Source organism: Odocoileus virginianus, chromosome 19 (assembly GCF_023699985.2).
Source record: "Odocoileus virginianus isolate 20LAN1187 ecotype Illinois chromosome 19, Ovbor_1.2, whole genome shotgun sequence".
In the NCBI taxonomy this organism is placed as follows: Eukaryota; Metazoa; Chordata; class Mammalia; order Artiodactyla; family Cervidae; genus Odocoileus; species Odocoileus virginianus.
In genome coordinates this window covers 24,213,012-24,228,070 of record NC_069692.1, presented here as the reverse complement: position 1 = coordinate 24,228,070, position 15,059 = coordinate 24,213,012, and the positions used below count along the sequence as shown (strand labels likewise).

The window sequence follows — 15,059 nt, the reverse complement described above, 5'->3', positions numbered from 1 at the left end:
GAATGAATAAGCTTTGTATTTTAAGTAGGGCACTTGGGCCACCCATAACTGGAGCTTTTATATACTTCAGTACTGTAATTCCTTGGCTTCTGCCTTATTCCTAGTTTTTGCTTATAATGAAAATGAAAGTCACTCTGTCGTGTCCCACTCTTTGCAACCCTATGGACTATACAGCCCATGGAATTCTCTAGGCCAGAATACTGGAGTAGGTAGCCTTTTTCCTTCTTCAGGAGATCTTCCTGACCCAGGGATCGAACCCAGGCCTCCTGCATTGCAGGCGGATTCTTTACCAGCTGAGCCACCCAGGAAGCCCTGGTAATACATAGATCAATTTAAGAGTGTTGAGTCATTATTTTTAAATAGAGTTCATCATTTTAACAGTTGTCTAAGAATGTGAATATCACTGATTCTTTTAAATGTCAGCTAGAAATGGGAAGTAACATTAACACTAAATTTTAGTCTCTTCTTATTTTATGACTTGGGAGTACTAACAGCAACAGGTGGTTAAAATGACACTTTTTCTGCCTCCATTCTGATGTCACCCACCAAAGTGATTGTGAGACAGGTCCAATGCACAGAATTTTTAAAGGAAGAGCTCAGGTTGATTCTGTGAGTCTTGGACTCTTGAACTAGATTAAAGATAAAAACGTTTACAAAATGTAGAGAAGAGAGATCGGCAAAGAGATTCTTTGAGTTTTCGCTACGCAGTGACTGTCCCCCACCCCTGCTTCTTTACCTCCGGCCTGGAGAGAACCGGCCTCTGGGCAGGCTCGATGTAGTGTTCTTTCGTTGGAGGGACCCGGGGGAGCTGTTGGCTTCGGGCTGCTGTGTAGCAAAGCTGAAGCAGAGGCACGGGCTGAGTTGCCATGTTGGGAATGGCCTCCCCTCTTAGAGTTGGTTAAGCCAAAGGATCATTAGGCCTACCAGATGCCCAGAGGTGGGCCCCGTGGGGGAGGGTGCTGGCATGGCACTGGCCTAGGTCCTGGCCAGAGGGACCATAGCAGCAGGAACCAGGAGGTGATTGATCACTGGCTTCCCAAGGAAGGAGTCGCAGGAAAATGCCTGCTGTGAGAAGATGCCTATGCCCACACCAAGGGAACTGCAGGGGTCCCCAGTGCTGGAAACCTCAGGAGAGTACATGAAAACATCCACAAAAGAGTCAGCCTTCAGCCTTTTCCGTGCCCAGAGAGAATGCAAAGGTGATTTGCTACACTACTGTGCAGGCATATTCGTTTTCTGTGCTATCTAACAAATTACTGAAAAATTGAGAGCTTAAAACATTTATTCATTATTTCATGATTTCTCTGGGTCAGAATTCCAGGCACAGTTTAGCCAGGTTCTCTGCAGAGGGTCTTACCATGTTGTAGTGGAGATGTCAGTCAGACTGTGGTCTCATCCAGAGGCCTCATTCGGGGAGGATCTGCTTCCCTGCTCATGTGCTTGTTGGGGGAATTCAGTTCGTTGTGGACTTGTTCCTTGTAGAGCTCATGGCAGCTTGCGTCTTCATCACTGGCATGGGAAAGGGTCTCTAGAATGAGTCTTCTGGCAAGACAGTCTTATATAACATAATGTAACTGTGGGGTGACATGCCATCACTTTGCCATAACCATTGCTCAGAAGCAAATCATGGTCCCACTCACACAGAAGCAAAATCTGTGACAGTTTCCTAAGGCTGCTGCAACAGAATACCAAGAACTAGGTGATGTAAAACAATAGAAACTTATCTCACAGTTCAATGGTAGAAGGTTGGTGTCAAGTTGTCAGCAGAGCCAAGTTCACTCTGAAGTCCATAGAGGAGAATGTCTCTTCCCAGCTTCTGATATTTTGCCAGCAGTCCTCAGTGTTCCTTGGCTTGCAACTGTCTTGCTTCCATTTGTCACACGGTCTTCTTCCTCTGAGTCTAGGTCTGTGTCAAGTTTCCCTCTTCCTGTAAGGACAGCAGTCATATTGGATTAGCACGCAGGCACACGCAGGCACACTCAGTCACTTCAGTCGTGTCCGACTCTTTGTGACATGGGCTACAGCCCGCCAGCCTCCTCTGTCCATGGGATTTTCCAGGCAGGAATACTGGGGTGGTTGCTATCTCCTTCTCTGGGGGATCCTTGACCCAGGGATCAAACCCGTGCTCTTACGTCTCCTGCATTGGCAGGCCCGTTCTTTACCACTAGTGTCACCTGCAAAGCCCTAATTGGATTAGGGTCTACCCTAATTCAGTATGGCATTATCTTAACTTGATTCAGGCTTCCCAGGTGGTGTAATGGTAAAGAATCCGCCTACCAATGCAGGAAACGCAGGAGACCTGGTTTGATTCCTGGGTCAGGAAGATCCTTTGGAGAAGGAAATAGCAACCCATCCCAGTATTTTTGCTTGGAAAATCCCATGGACAGAGGAGCCTGGTGGGCTACAGTCCATGGGGTCACAAAGAATTGAATGCAACTGAGCACACATAACTTGATTATGTCTGAAAAGACCCTCATTTCAAATAAGATTACATTAATGGATTTTGGGGTTTAGGGCTTCAGTATATCTTTTTAGAGAGAAACAATTCACTACCTAACCCAGGATATCTATCACAGGAAAGCATGAACAGCAGGAAGTGAGGAGCGTGGGAGTCACTTTGGAGTCAAGATGAAGTAGGACCATCCCTGTTTCCGTGCAGAGGGGTCAGAAGCTGGTTGGCAGCCTGGTGGGTATGGGGGGACGTGCAGGACAGACCTAGAGGTCCTGTGTGGTCTGGCCCCGCCTCCTTGCCATTCTGCCATTCATGCCATCCCCTTCCCCCACCACGGCTCTCCAGGCACACGGACCTTCTCTTTCCTGACTAGGTTAGGCTTCCTCTGCCAGAGGTTCCTCCTTACCCCTTGGAACTGGGAACATAAGACTGCAGCCTTCTGAGCCTTTCAGAGCTCACTCTGCTTTCACTTTCGCAAGGAAGGTACTCCAGGTTTTGTTCTTGTATCATTCTGTACCTTTGCCGCACTTGGCACAATTGCACTTAAATCCTTAACTGTGCTATTAGTTGTGTTGTGTGTCCCCGTGTCCCCCGCCATGAGACCCAAGAGCTCATGAGCATCTTATTTACTACTGGTTCACTATGGTGTCCCTGCCGCCTTGCTCATGGCACATGATTTAATTCATTACCTATGCCCTCCCCAGCTTCCCCTTTTCCCTGAATTCAGAAATCAACAGGGCTAAGTATATCAGACTAATAACATGTAGCTTATCAGTAATGCTCTTAGACTTCTCAAATCATGTCTTTCAAATTCACTAAGAATTATTATGGCCATTGTACAGATGGTAAAGCTCAATGCATAACATAAACCACAAAGCCACTATAGACCTTTAGAGTGTTTGGATATTACTCTGTATGCATGACTCCTTGAGCTGGATTTAGGAACTTTACAATCAAAGCATATTAATCTGAACAAAAATCAAGAGTTAGGAAAGTCAAATTTAGAAATTCAGGTCAGTGGTGTAAGTTGACATTCTAGATTTCTAAAGCAAAAATATTGAAGTATTCCCATCATCCTTTATTACACTTATTGCTGTATTTCCCAATGATATTAATATATATTGATATATTCCAAGTGGCTACAACATTATTGCAAATGATTATTATAAATAGCTAAAACACTAAAAATAACATGTGGTTTCACTTGTTTTTGTAAATTAGAATGTTTTAAGGTAGTCTCTCTAGAGGCAGTCTCACTGGCTATGCTTTATTATTGTACTGGTTTTCTAGGACTTCTTTAACAAAGCAGTACGAGCTGGGTGCCTTAAAATGACAGAAATGTGCTGTTTCACGGCACTGGAGGCTCTAAGTTAGAAACCCAGATGTCAGCAGGGCTGTGCGCCTCTGCAGGCTCTGGGGGAGGCGCCTTCCTTGCTCCTTATCTTCTGATGGTTTGCTGCTGATCCTTGTCTGGCAGTTAAAACTGGGGGGCTTTCATTTCTGTCTCTGGCGTCACATGACGTTCTCCTCTCCTGTTGTGTCTCTGTGCTGTTCTCCTCCCCGGGTGCTCATGTCTCTTCTTATGAAGACACCAGTCACACTGGATGCAGGGCCTGCCCCATTCCAGCATGGCTGTATCTTAACAGGACTACATCTGCAAAGACTTGATTTGCAAATAGGGTCATATTCACAGGTCCTGGGGCTTAAGACTTTTAACACCACAGTTCAGCTTCAACAGCTGCCAACAAGTACATATACCTCTGGGTCTGTGTTATCATGAACAAGGCTTTAAACCACCCTGAGGAAAGGGTCATCCAGTCTGCTGTCCTCTCCTGTTCAGGGCTGTTCCTGAATTGGGAGTCGTTATCGACACTTAGGGCTTCCCTGGTGGCTCAGAGGTTAAAGCGTCTGCCTCCAGTGCGGGAGACACTTAAGGACCAAGTCATGTGTTTCTCAGTAAGATTAGAGCACAGAGAGTGAATGTGTAGCTGTGCCTGATTAAAAATGAAAGGAGAACAATTAAAAGACATAAGGTGGTCATAAGTAAGTAACGTGCACACGATGGAAAGGTAATGCAAAATTATGCACAACTGAAAGAGGAACTATTATGAAAGGAATTATTTTATGAATAATATGGCTAAAACAGACTTCTTTATTTTGAGAAGCATGGTGCCATTGGGGTGTACAACTTACTTTTAAATTACAATGGATATTATATAATGGTTATATGTTAATAGAGCCATTTTCTTTAAGCACTCAAGATAACTTTGTGAATCAGTCCCATGTTATGTCTCTGAGGTAGACAGGAAGGTACTTGAAATTAGGTTGTTAAGAATTTTATCCTTGGTTCATATAGACAGATGAATACTGTGTGGGTAACCCAACTGACTCCCCTTCAGGTTCATTTTAAAAACTGTTTTGAGTTTTCACATATTATTACCATGTTCTGGGGTTTCTTTCTAGGAAACGTCCTTTGGTTTCTCTTATAACTGGCTACATAAGCAGTTGTAGGATGTCAGTAAGAAAAGAACAAGTACCTAGGCATTCTCTTTGGATGTTGGGAGGAAGTTTATAATTGTAATTCCTTGTCAAGCTCTAATTTTCTTTTATATTTATATGTAGGTAAACCTGAATATTTTTTTCTGAAGCTTATTGAATTGAAATCCTATTTTAAGAAAAAAAAGATAAGGTACCTGCACAGTTAATAACAGATCAGCTGTATATACATATATATACACAAGTGTATATACACATATATGTGTGTGTGTGTGTGTGTTGTTGTTGTTGTTTAGTTGCCCAGTCATGTCCAGCTCTGTGACCCCATGGATTGTAGCCCGCCAGGCTCCTCTGTCCATGAGATTTCCCAGGCAGGAATACTGGAGTGGGTTGTCATTTTCTTCTCCAGGGGACCTTCCCGACCCAGGGACTGAACCCCTGTCATCATATGCTCAACACCTTATGTTTTCCATCTAACCTTTCCTTCTATTCTTAACCACACCCACTGCTCACAGAAGCTCTGCTCTCCTAAAGCAAAACCTCTTGGAAGAGTTATCTGCACACCTGTCCCCTCTCTCACAGCCTGTTCTCTCCACCTGCTTCACTGAGCCTCTGCCCTGTCATGTCCCCAAACCTGGGCTTGTCACCATCACCCACAGTGTCCCACTGCCAAACCAGGGGCTCCTTTCCTATGTTCACCTTGCTCGTATCACGCTCACCTTGCTCGTATCGGCAGCTTGTATCACGGTGGAGCACTCCCTCTTTCAGGAAACTCACCTCTGTGCTGCCTCTCTGTCTCGCTGGTGACATCTCCTGCCCTATTTCTAAACCCTCCTCTTCTCTTTCTACACTTTTACCTTAGGGGCATCTCACCCAACTTTTAAATACCATATGTTTGACACTCAAATATATCTCTTCCCTGACTCCTCCACTGAACTCCAGACTTACTTATCTAAATGCCTACCTTGCAGGCATCTCCTCCTGAATATTGTGTTAGTTTTCTACAGGTGCCGTAACCAATTATCACAAACTCAGTGGCTTAAAACAACACCCGTTTATTATGTCCCAGTGTCTGTGGTTCAGAAGTCTGAGAATAGCATTACCCAGCTGTGTTCTCTGCTTAGGCTCTCACCTGGCCGAAGTCCAAATGAGAGCAATGAAGTCAGAATGTGGGCTCTGATCCGGAGGCCTCCGGGCTCATTCAGGTTGTTGGCAGAACCCCAGGTGGTTCTCGGACTGCTGTGCCCATGTGCTGTTGGTTGGGGCTCATTCTCAGGTTTGAGAGGCTGCTTGCCTTCCTTGACTTGTGGTCCACTCCATCTTCAAAGCGAACGATGGTGCATCAGCCCTTGTGCCTCAAATCTGTCTGCTTTCCTCTTCTGCCCTTAAAGGATTGTTGTGATTCCAGTGGCCTATCCAGGTAAGACATGATAATTTCCCTACCTTGAAGTCATTGATTAGTCATTTCAGTTACATCTACAAAGGCACTTTTCCACCTTTCATATTCATAATAATATATTTTGCACCTTTCATATTCATAATATTTCATCTAAGATGAAATATTCATGAGAAACTATGGAGGGAAAGTCATGAGGTCAACTTTTCTTCCTTCCACAGATATCTGAGAAGAATCTCAAACTAATCATTTCCAGCAGAAACTCTTGACTCTGCCCCAAACTTGTTTCTCTACTTTTTTTCTTTTTTCCCCTCTGCTCCCATTGTTCAGTTCAGAATCCTAGTAATCATCCTTAATTTCTTTATTCTCCTTATCCTCCCCGGTCTCATCTCTCAGCAAACCTGGTTGGCTCCACCTCCAGAGTATATCCCAAATCCTTCCGTGTTTCCTCCTCACTGTGGCCGGGCTGGTGCAGACAGCTGGTGGCTCTGAACAGCTGCGGTGCCTCCTGATTCCTCCCTCGGCCTCCCCTCTTCTGTTCTTGCTCTTCACGGCAGCCACAGTGAACCTTTCGAGAGTTAGATCATATCACTCCCCGCTCTGAAATCCCTTCCAGGGCTTCTCATCACATTTAAGATCGGACTCTTTGCCATGACCTTTGAGGCCGTGTGTGGTCTGCTTGCTCTCCCTAGTCCTGCTCTTTCTTTGCCCCCTGACCTCCAGCCCCCCGCTCCCCCCGCCACCTTCGTGCTGTTCCTGACATTGTGCAGCCTCCACCTGCTTCCCTGACCACCCGACCTAAGTGTCCTTCATCACTCTCATGTCACTCTTATTTTTTCATAGAACTGACATTCTCTGAAAATACCCTGTACCTTATTTACTTGAGTATTATTTTTGTTTCCCACTGTGGAATGTAAGCCCCGTGAAAGCCAGATAATCAGTTATGTATAGACCGTATCCCTAGTGTGGGACATAGTAGGCTCTTGGATGAATGAATGGTGTGCTTTTTTTTTTTTTGTAGTTATGAAGGTAATATATGCTAATTATAAAAAGTATAAAATAACTCACAAATAAATCATATAATCCTCACCTTTCAGAGATAGCAACTTGTTCATATTTAGTAGAACATGATCCTTCTAGTTACTGTACAGGTAATGTATATCTGCTTTTGCCCTTTTAGATAAATGTGAGTAATCTTTTATGACCCTAAATATTCTTTTACAACTTAATTTCTGGTAGCCTTGCGGCTTGCTTCTTTAGAAGCACCATAGTGAGGTTACCTATTTTTATTATGCATTTATGTTTCTTTTAAACGAACATCTTCTTTGCATGTTTTTTATCTTATGAAAATTTCAGAAGCATATTTATTAGGTCAGAGTATAGATATTTTCAGGATCTTTAAAAACATATATATACACACACACACACACACACACACACACACACACACACACACACACATATATACACACACACATATATATATACACACACACAGCCAGATAACCTTAATGAAAGGATGTAGCAATCATTTCTCTCTCAGAGGAATATAGGAGTGCCTATTTTGAAAAGTATTTGCCAGCTTAATAAGTAGAAAATGGTTTGCATTGTTTTCAGTTTGCAGTGTTTATTGAATAATAGTAAAGTTGAGTTTTTGAATGTTTATCATCTATTTGTTTCTTTTAAAAATTGCATGTTTTTCTATTAGGGTGTTGATCTTTGTCTTTCTTACATTTAATTGGTATTTATTTCAACATACAGTAGGAAATAGTGGACTAAGTTCACTGTCTGCTCCTCACCCTGGTTAAATAGTACTGTTTATCGAATAGCATCCCAATTCATTACTGATTTAAGAGGCCACTTTATCATGGACTTAATTTAATACTAGGTCAACAAATATTCTAGTTTCCAAATAAAAACGTTTGGCTAATTAAAAAGAACTGTTATCTTCAAGTCTGACCTATTGAAATACAGTGCATTAGTGATTAACCATTTGGATGGAGTTTGAAAGGTGCATATTCCTTTTTCCTTTAAAGCACAATTGAATATAAAAGTAGGTAGTTATTTTGCCCTCTTGTTATCTGCAACTGCAGAGAACCTACCTATTTTAAGCTTTTGTCTGTGTCCAAAGTACTGCTGTCTTCCAGAGGGCGAAAACTTCATCTGCAGTCAAAAGTAGCCAGGAAAAGATCCTGAGGCTCATTAGGGCTGGCTTAGATTCCAAGCGTAGTAGGTGAGGTAAATACCATAGATACATTGTAAGAACAGCAGTACATTCAAGATTCTCCACTATGATCCTTTGAAGGCATATCTGTTATTTGGTTCGGTTTCTCAATCTTACATTTTATCATACTTGCTAAAAATTAAAGGAACTACTACTAGGCTTAATTAGGGATAAAAGAAACTCCTTGAAAACATGCTGAAAAATGGAAAGCTTCTTTAGATAGAATTAAGATATTTTGAGGTACTGCATAGTGTGAATTATTAAGTGCCATTAAGGCTATTCAAGAACCATAAAGAATATAATTACTATAAAAGCAGTATGTTTACTTTCATATTGTGTTAAGAGGGTGCAAATTGGGATGGTAATGCCTGCATCATTTAATACTTGATGTTTTCTCTCAACAAATGGAAAAAAGGCTCCAAGTATACTCATCATATAAACACATCCCTTTCATATATTACTTGTAGCATAAAAGGTGAGTGCTGTTTTAATGGAATGCTTCCTGTCAAAATATATAACTGGAAACCATGTTTAATGTACCAAATTTCATTTATTGCTTCTGCCAAAATGACCAAATAGCCCAGTGAGTACAGTAATTTCAGATTTTTCTGTGTTCACTATAGCTGTTGGAAGAAAATTGATTTTATGATGATGTTATCCTGTTTCAAAAGCAGTCATTTCTGTTGTCTTTTTGGTTCTGTGCTCAATTTCAGAAAGAGATTATTATTTATAATGTGGATGTCTGCCTCTAACTTGAATATACAAGGGCTCAGAGACCAGAATGGAAAGAATGAAGGCTGCTTGGGAGGGGGCTGTGCAGGACGGGACGGGAAGGATGGCTCAGGAGACCATTTCAGTGCTTATCGTTTTCACCCAAATACAATTGAGAAAAAGAGGAGAGACTGTATGTGTGTGTGTGTGTGTGTCTGTGTGGTCAGTTTTATTAGTTTGTAGTCTATGTTGAAAAGGTAATTTTAGAGAGGTTGAATGGTTAGAGTGACACTGTTTTCCGTGTGCACACTCTGCCTTCATTATCAAACACAGCTGTAGGGGGAAAATGTTGTAAACGTTGTCTCTCCTAAAGAAATGGAGTATCTTTTCATGGATTAAAAGCAGAAACTTGAAAACTGACTTGTTCAAGGATGTGCAACAGGATATGGGTAGGAATTGGACTGCTTTATTTGTCTGACTTCTCCTCTGTCTTTGCCATAAAGTGAAGATGTTCTTTGTTTCAGGTAAACTAACAAATGGTGAGAATGTTTTTATTCTAAAAATACAATCACTAAGGTAACTAGGGCAGTTCTTAAAGACTTTTTAAGAGTCTCTCAAAATTCAAGAAGCAGTTTATGTTCACTATTCTCTATGTTATGAGACGTATAGAGTAAAAAGGAAACATTTTGAACTAAGATTTTAATTCTCGAAATCTTAGTGGGTGTTTTAGATGTTGTGTATGACTTTCACAGTATAAACGCTATTATTTTCAGAGGAGTGTTCTATGAGATCCCAGATGTACCCTTAATCCTCCTAAGAAAGCATTCCCCTGGGTTGCTTATGTGAGTAATGGATTTCCTGAATTATGTATTTTTGCTTTTTAGATGCTGACAGACAAGATTCCATTAATCTCTTCCTGGGAGTTTTCCATCCTACTGAAGGGAAACCTCATCTCTGGGAACTCCCGACAGATTTTTATTTGCATCATAAAAATACCATGAGACTTTTACCAACAAGAAGAAGGTATTTTTCTTCCTGGTCTACTATGTTAAACTCAGCTTTGATGTTATTTTGAATATGAGAGAACTTTCTTTTTGAGAAGTGATTATATAGGCTAAAGTAGTCAGCCTTGCTACATGTTTGCCAGGAGGAATTTAGTATTGTTGATGTCCTTATAGTTCAGTTCAGTTCAGTTGCTCAGTCATGTCCGACTCTTTGCGACCCCATGGCTGCAGCACGCCAGGCCTCCCTGTCCATCACCAACTCCCGGAGCCTACCCAAACTCATGTCCATTGAGTCGGTGATGCCATCCAACCATCTCCTCCTCCATCGTCCCCTTTTCCTCCTGCCCTCAATCTTTCCCAGCATCAGGGTCTTTTCAAATGAGTCATCTCTTTGCATCAGGTGGCCAAAGTATTGGCGTTTCAGCTTCAACATCGGGGAAATCGACATTAACAAATGCAGTTGGTTTGTGTTTTCATAAGATACAAAGTTTCAGAGGTTCGTCATTGAACATTAGGTTGAAGCTCCATTGGAGCAAACCAGTAACATAACTTTTGAGTGCTTCCTACAAATGTGGGGTGATAAAGAACTCTTAACATGTAAGGAATCGCGTTTGGTGTTTCAGTGTGGTGTCTAGGCAGCCTCACTTTGGAATTCCAGTGTTCTTTCCTCCAGGAAGCACAGGGAACTCTTGCTGACACTGGGGAGGACAGGAAGCTAGAGCCAGGGTGCTTGTGGCAGGTCCCAGTCCCAGCAGCCTGTTGCTCAGCCTGGGCTTTCTGGAGTCATTCACTGTGTGGACTGTTTTGATGACAGTTAAATTGGTAGCAGTAGTCCCCAAATAAATGAACTGTGTCCTGAGGATTAGACAGGACTCCCTGTGTAGCGCAGGCTGCAGGGTCAGGGGACTTGAGCTGGCGTCTCTGCAGCCGTGTGACCTTGGGCTAGTTATTTAACCTCTCTAAGTCTCATTTCCCTCCCCTGCACAATGTAAATGACAGGATACACATTACAGAGTCATTGTAAGGGTTTAATGAGAGGACTCTCTACCACTGTTAATTGAAGAGTCATGTTCTAATAATGGGCGCCATTTTTCACATATGAGACTTGAGCCTGGTCCCTTCTGCTCAAAGGCCTGAGATGTCAAGTCTGCTCCTAAGGCTCTCCTCTCAAGCATCCATGTGACCTATCCCTCATTTTGTGCACCAGTGCCTTGGGAACACTCCAGGGTTCATTGCTGGTTTGTGCTAATTGTGTGGACAGACCACAAACAACTCGTGAATTAGCAAGTGCTAATGTTACAGATGTTACCAAGTTCTCTGTTACTTCAGGAATATTTCAAATATTAAGAAAATGTCAGAGTTTATATGTTTCTCAGTTTTGTTCCTTTAAGTACATTTTCTTGGAATAACCAGCTTAATGCTTGACCTTACTTTCCCTATAAATGAAGCAGTGCTGATTTTTCCACTATATTAATAAAATGATTGCCATGAATTTTTGCTGACAAAAAAATCTGGAGCTAATTATGTTTATTTGATGAGAGATAAGTGTAAATACCTATATTTAGCTTTGTTGATGCAATTGACTATGGGTAAATATGGTTGATTTTCTGCAACTTTATATTAAAGTATTGAAGCTATTAAGATACAACTTGGGGAACAAGCAAAACTTGATTTTCTGTTGCTGAAATTAAATTGCTAGTAAATTACAAGCATAAGTTAAACCTAGAGTTACATAACTGAGACAGGCAGTGTTGGTGCTTATTTGTGGGAATAAAACGAAGCTGATGTTACATTCCCAGTTTTAAAATTAAAAAAAGGAAACTGAGTTGCAGAGAAAATTTGTCTTGACTGAGGTTATGCAGCTGATTAGACAGTACAGTAAGTAAATCAACTAAACACCTCCCACTGAGAATAAACTTTTATCAAAGTAGGTACTGTGACTCTCACAGTCGACTTGGTCTCCTTGTTTTGTTTTTTCTCTAGAATGTGAACGTTCCAAAAATTGATTTTTGGCATCAACAACTGAAACTGCTTATCAACTGTACTAATAAAGACTGTAGGATAAATTTCAGTACTTTATTTTGGCCTTTCTAGTCACCCACCGATACTAGTTATTTTTATGATGGTTAAATCCGTATGCTGATTCTCAGAATTAGCCAGAGGCAATAACCAGACTGGAGCATGGACACTAGGGTAGAGCTGGGTTGGATTTTCTGCAGGTGTGTGACCTTAGACCTGTTTCTAAACCTCTGGAAATCTTGTTTTCCCAATTATAGAAAGGAAATGACTACACATACCTCACAGGTCACTTTAAGGATTAAATAAAATATGAATGGGAAGTACTTCCTACTGGGTCTGACGCATGATCCACACAGTCTGGAAGCAGCCAGGCTCTGGAGGGACTGCCTACAGTTGGTACCTGTGTGACTGGAAGCAAGACATATAACCGGTTCAGTTCTCAGTTTCCACATCAGTAAAATAGTGATAGTGTCTGACCTGTAGGTTTTTCTGAGAATCAGATGAGATCATATAAATCCTTAGCACATAGTAGTCCAACAGATATTAGTATTGTTAGGGTTCTTTATTTTTTTTTTCCGTATTTTTACTTTTTTTTTTCCCATTTATTTTTATTAGTTGGAGGCTAATTACTTTACAATATTGTAGTGGTTTCTGTCATACATTGACATGAATCAGCCATGGATCTACACGTATTCCCCATCCTGGTCCCCCCTCCCACCTCCCTCTCCACCCGATCCCTCTGGGTCTTCCCAGTGCACCAGCCCCAAGCACTTGTCTCATGCATCCAACCTGGGCTGGTGATCTCTTTCACCCTAGATAATATACATGTTTCGATGCTGTTCTCTTGAAACATCCCACCCTTGCCTTCTCCCACAGAGTCCAAAAGTCTGTTCTGTACATCTGTGTCTCTTTTTCTGTTTTGCATACAGGGTTATCGTTACCATCTTTCTAAATTCCATATATATGTGTTAGTATACTGTAATGGTCTTTATCTTTCTGACTTACTTCATTCTGTATAACGGGCTCCAGTTTCATCATCTCATTAGAACTGATTCAAATGAATTCTTTTTAATGGCTGAGTAATATTCCATGGTGTATATGTACCACAGCTTCCTTATCCATTCGTCTGCTGATGGGCATCTAGGTTGCTTCCATGTCCTGGCTATTATAAACAGTGCTGCGATGAACGCTGGGGTGCACGTGTCTCTTTCAGATCTGGTTTCCTCGGTGTGTATGCCCAGGAGTGGGATTGCTGGGTCATATGGCAGTTCTATTTCCAGTTTTTTAATGAATCTCCACACTGTATTCCATAGCGGCTGTACTAGTTTGCATTCCCACCAACAGTGTAAGCGGGTTCCCTTTTCTCCACACCCTCTCCAGCATTTATTGCTTGTAGACTTTTGGATAGCAGCCATCCTGACTGGCGTGTAATGGTACCTCATTGTGGTTTTGATTTGCATTTCTCTGATAATGAGTGATGTTGAGCATCTTTTCATGTGTTTGTTAGCCATCTGTATGTCTTCTTTGGAGAAATGTCTGTTTAGTTCTTTGGCCCATTTTTTTGATTGGGTCATTTATTTTTCTGGAATTGAGCTGCAGGAGTTGCTTGTATATTTTTGAGATTAATCCTTTGTCTGTTGCTTCGTTTGCTATTCTCCCAATCTGAGGGCTGTCTTTTCACCTTGCTTATAGTTTCCTTTGTTGTGCAAAAGCTTTTAAGTTTAATTAGGTCCCATTTGTTTGTTTTTGCTTTTATTTCCAGTATTCTGGGAGGTCAATCATAGAGGATCCTGCTGTGATTTGTGTCGGAGAGTGTTTTGCCTATGTTGTCACATGAGAACGTGTTCTCCATGAACACGGTATATTTCTCCATCTGTTTGTGTCCTCTTTGATTTCTTTCATCAGTGTGTTAGTGTTCTTTAAAATGACTACATTCCTTAGTTGTAATACTTATTAAAAATCATATAGAATGACCATTAAGTATAGAGACTTAGATAATATTATTTTATCACTTATTTTTTGTTGTTCATTCACTAAGTCGTGTGCAGCTCTTTGTGATTCCATGGACTGCAGCACGCCAGGCTTCCTGCCCTTCACTATCTCCCAGAGTTTACTCATATTCATGTCCATTGAGTCAGTGATGCCATCCAACCATCTCATCCTCTGTCGTCCCTTCTCTTCCTGCCCTCAATCTTTCCCAGAATCAGGGTCTTTTCCAATGAGTCGGCTCTTTGCATCAGGTGGCCAAGGTATTGGAGCTTCAGCATCAGTCCTTCTAATGAATATTCAGGGTTGAATGCCTTTAGGATTGGCTGGTTTAATCTCTTTGCTTTCCAAAGGACTCTCAAGAACCTTCTCCAGCACCACAGTTCAAAAGCATCACTTCTTCAGTGCTCAGCCTTCTTTATGGTCCAGTTCTCACATCTGTACATGACTACTGGAAGAAAAGAAAAACATAGCTTTGACAATACAGACTTTTGTTGGCAAAGTAATGTCTCTGCTTTTTAATATGCTGACTAGGTTTGTCATAGCTTTCTTCCAGGGAGCAAGCATCTTTTAATTTCACAGCTGCAGTGTGATTTTGGAGCTCAGGAAAATAAACTCTGCCACTATTTCCACTGTTTCCCCATCTATTTGCCATGAAGTGATGGGATGGGACCAGATGCCATGATCTTAGTTTTTTGAACGTTGAGTTTTAAGCTAGCTTTTTTGCTCTCTTCTTTCACCTTTATCAAGAGGCTCTTTAGTTCCTCTTCA

At 41.6% G+C, this 15,059-nt stretch overlaps 1 protein-coding gene across 2 annotated transcripts in view; it reads left to right on the top strand.

Moving 5' to 3' along the window:
- Nucleotides 1-15,059, top strand: part of FIG4 (FIG4 phosphoinositide 5-phosphatase) — a 167,454-nt gene that overhangs the window by 88,795 nt on the left and 63,600 nt on the right. For both annotated transcript variants that reach the window (XM_070449973.1, XM_070449974.1), the window contains one exon: nt 10,164-10,302. In XM_070449973.1, the coding sequence (XP_070306074.1) occupies nt 10,164-10,302 (139 nt within the window). The remainder of the gene's footprint in view (nt 1-10,163; nt 10,303-15,059) is intronic.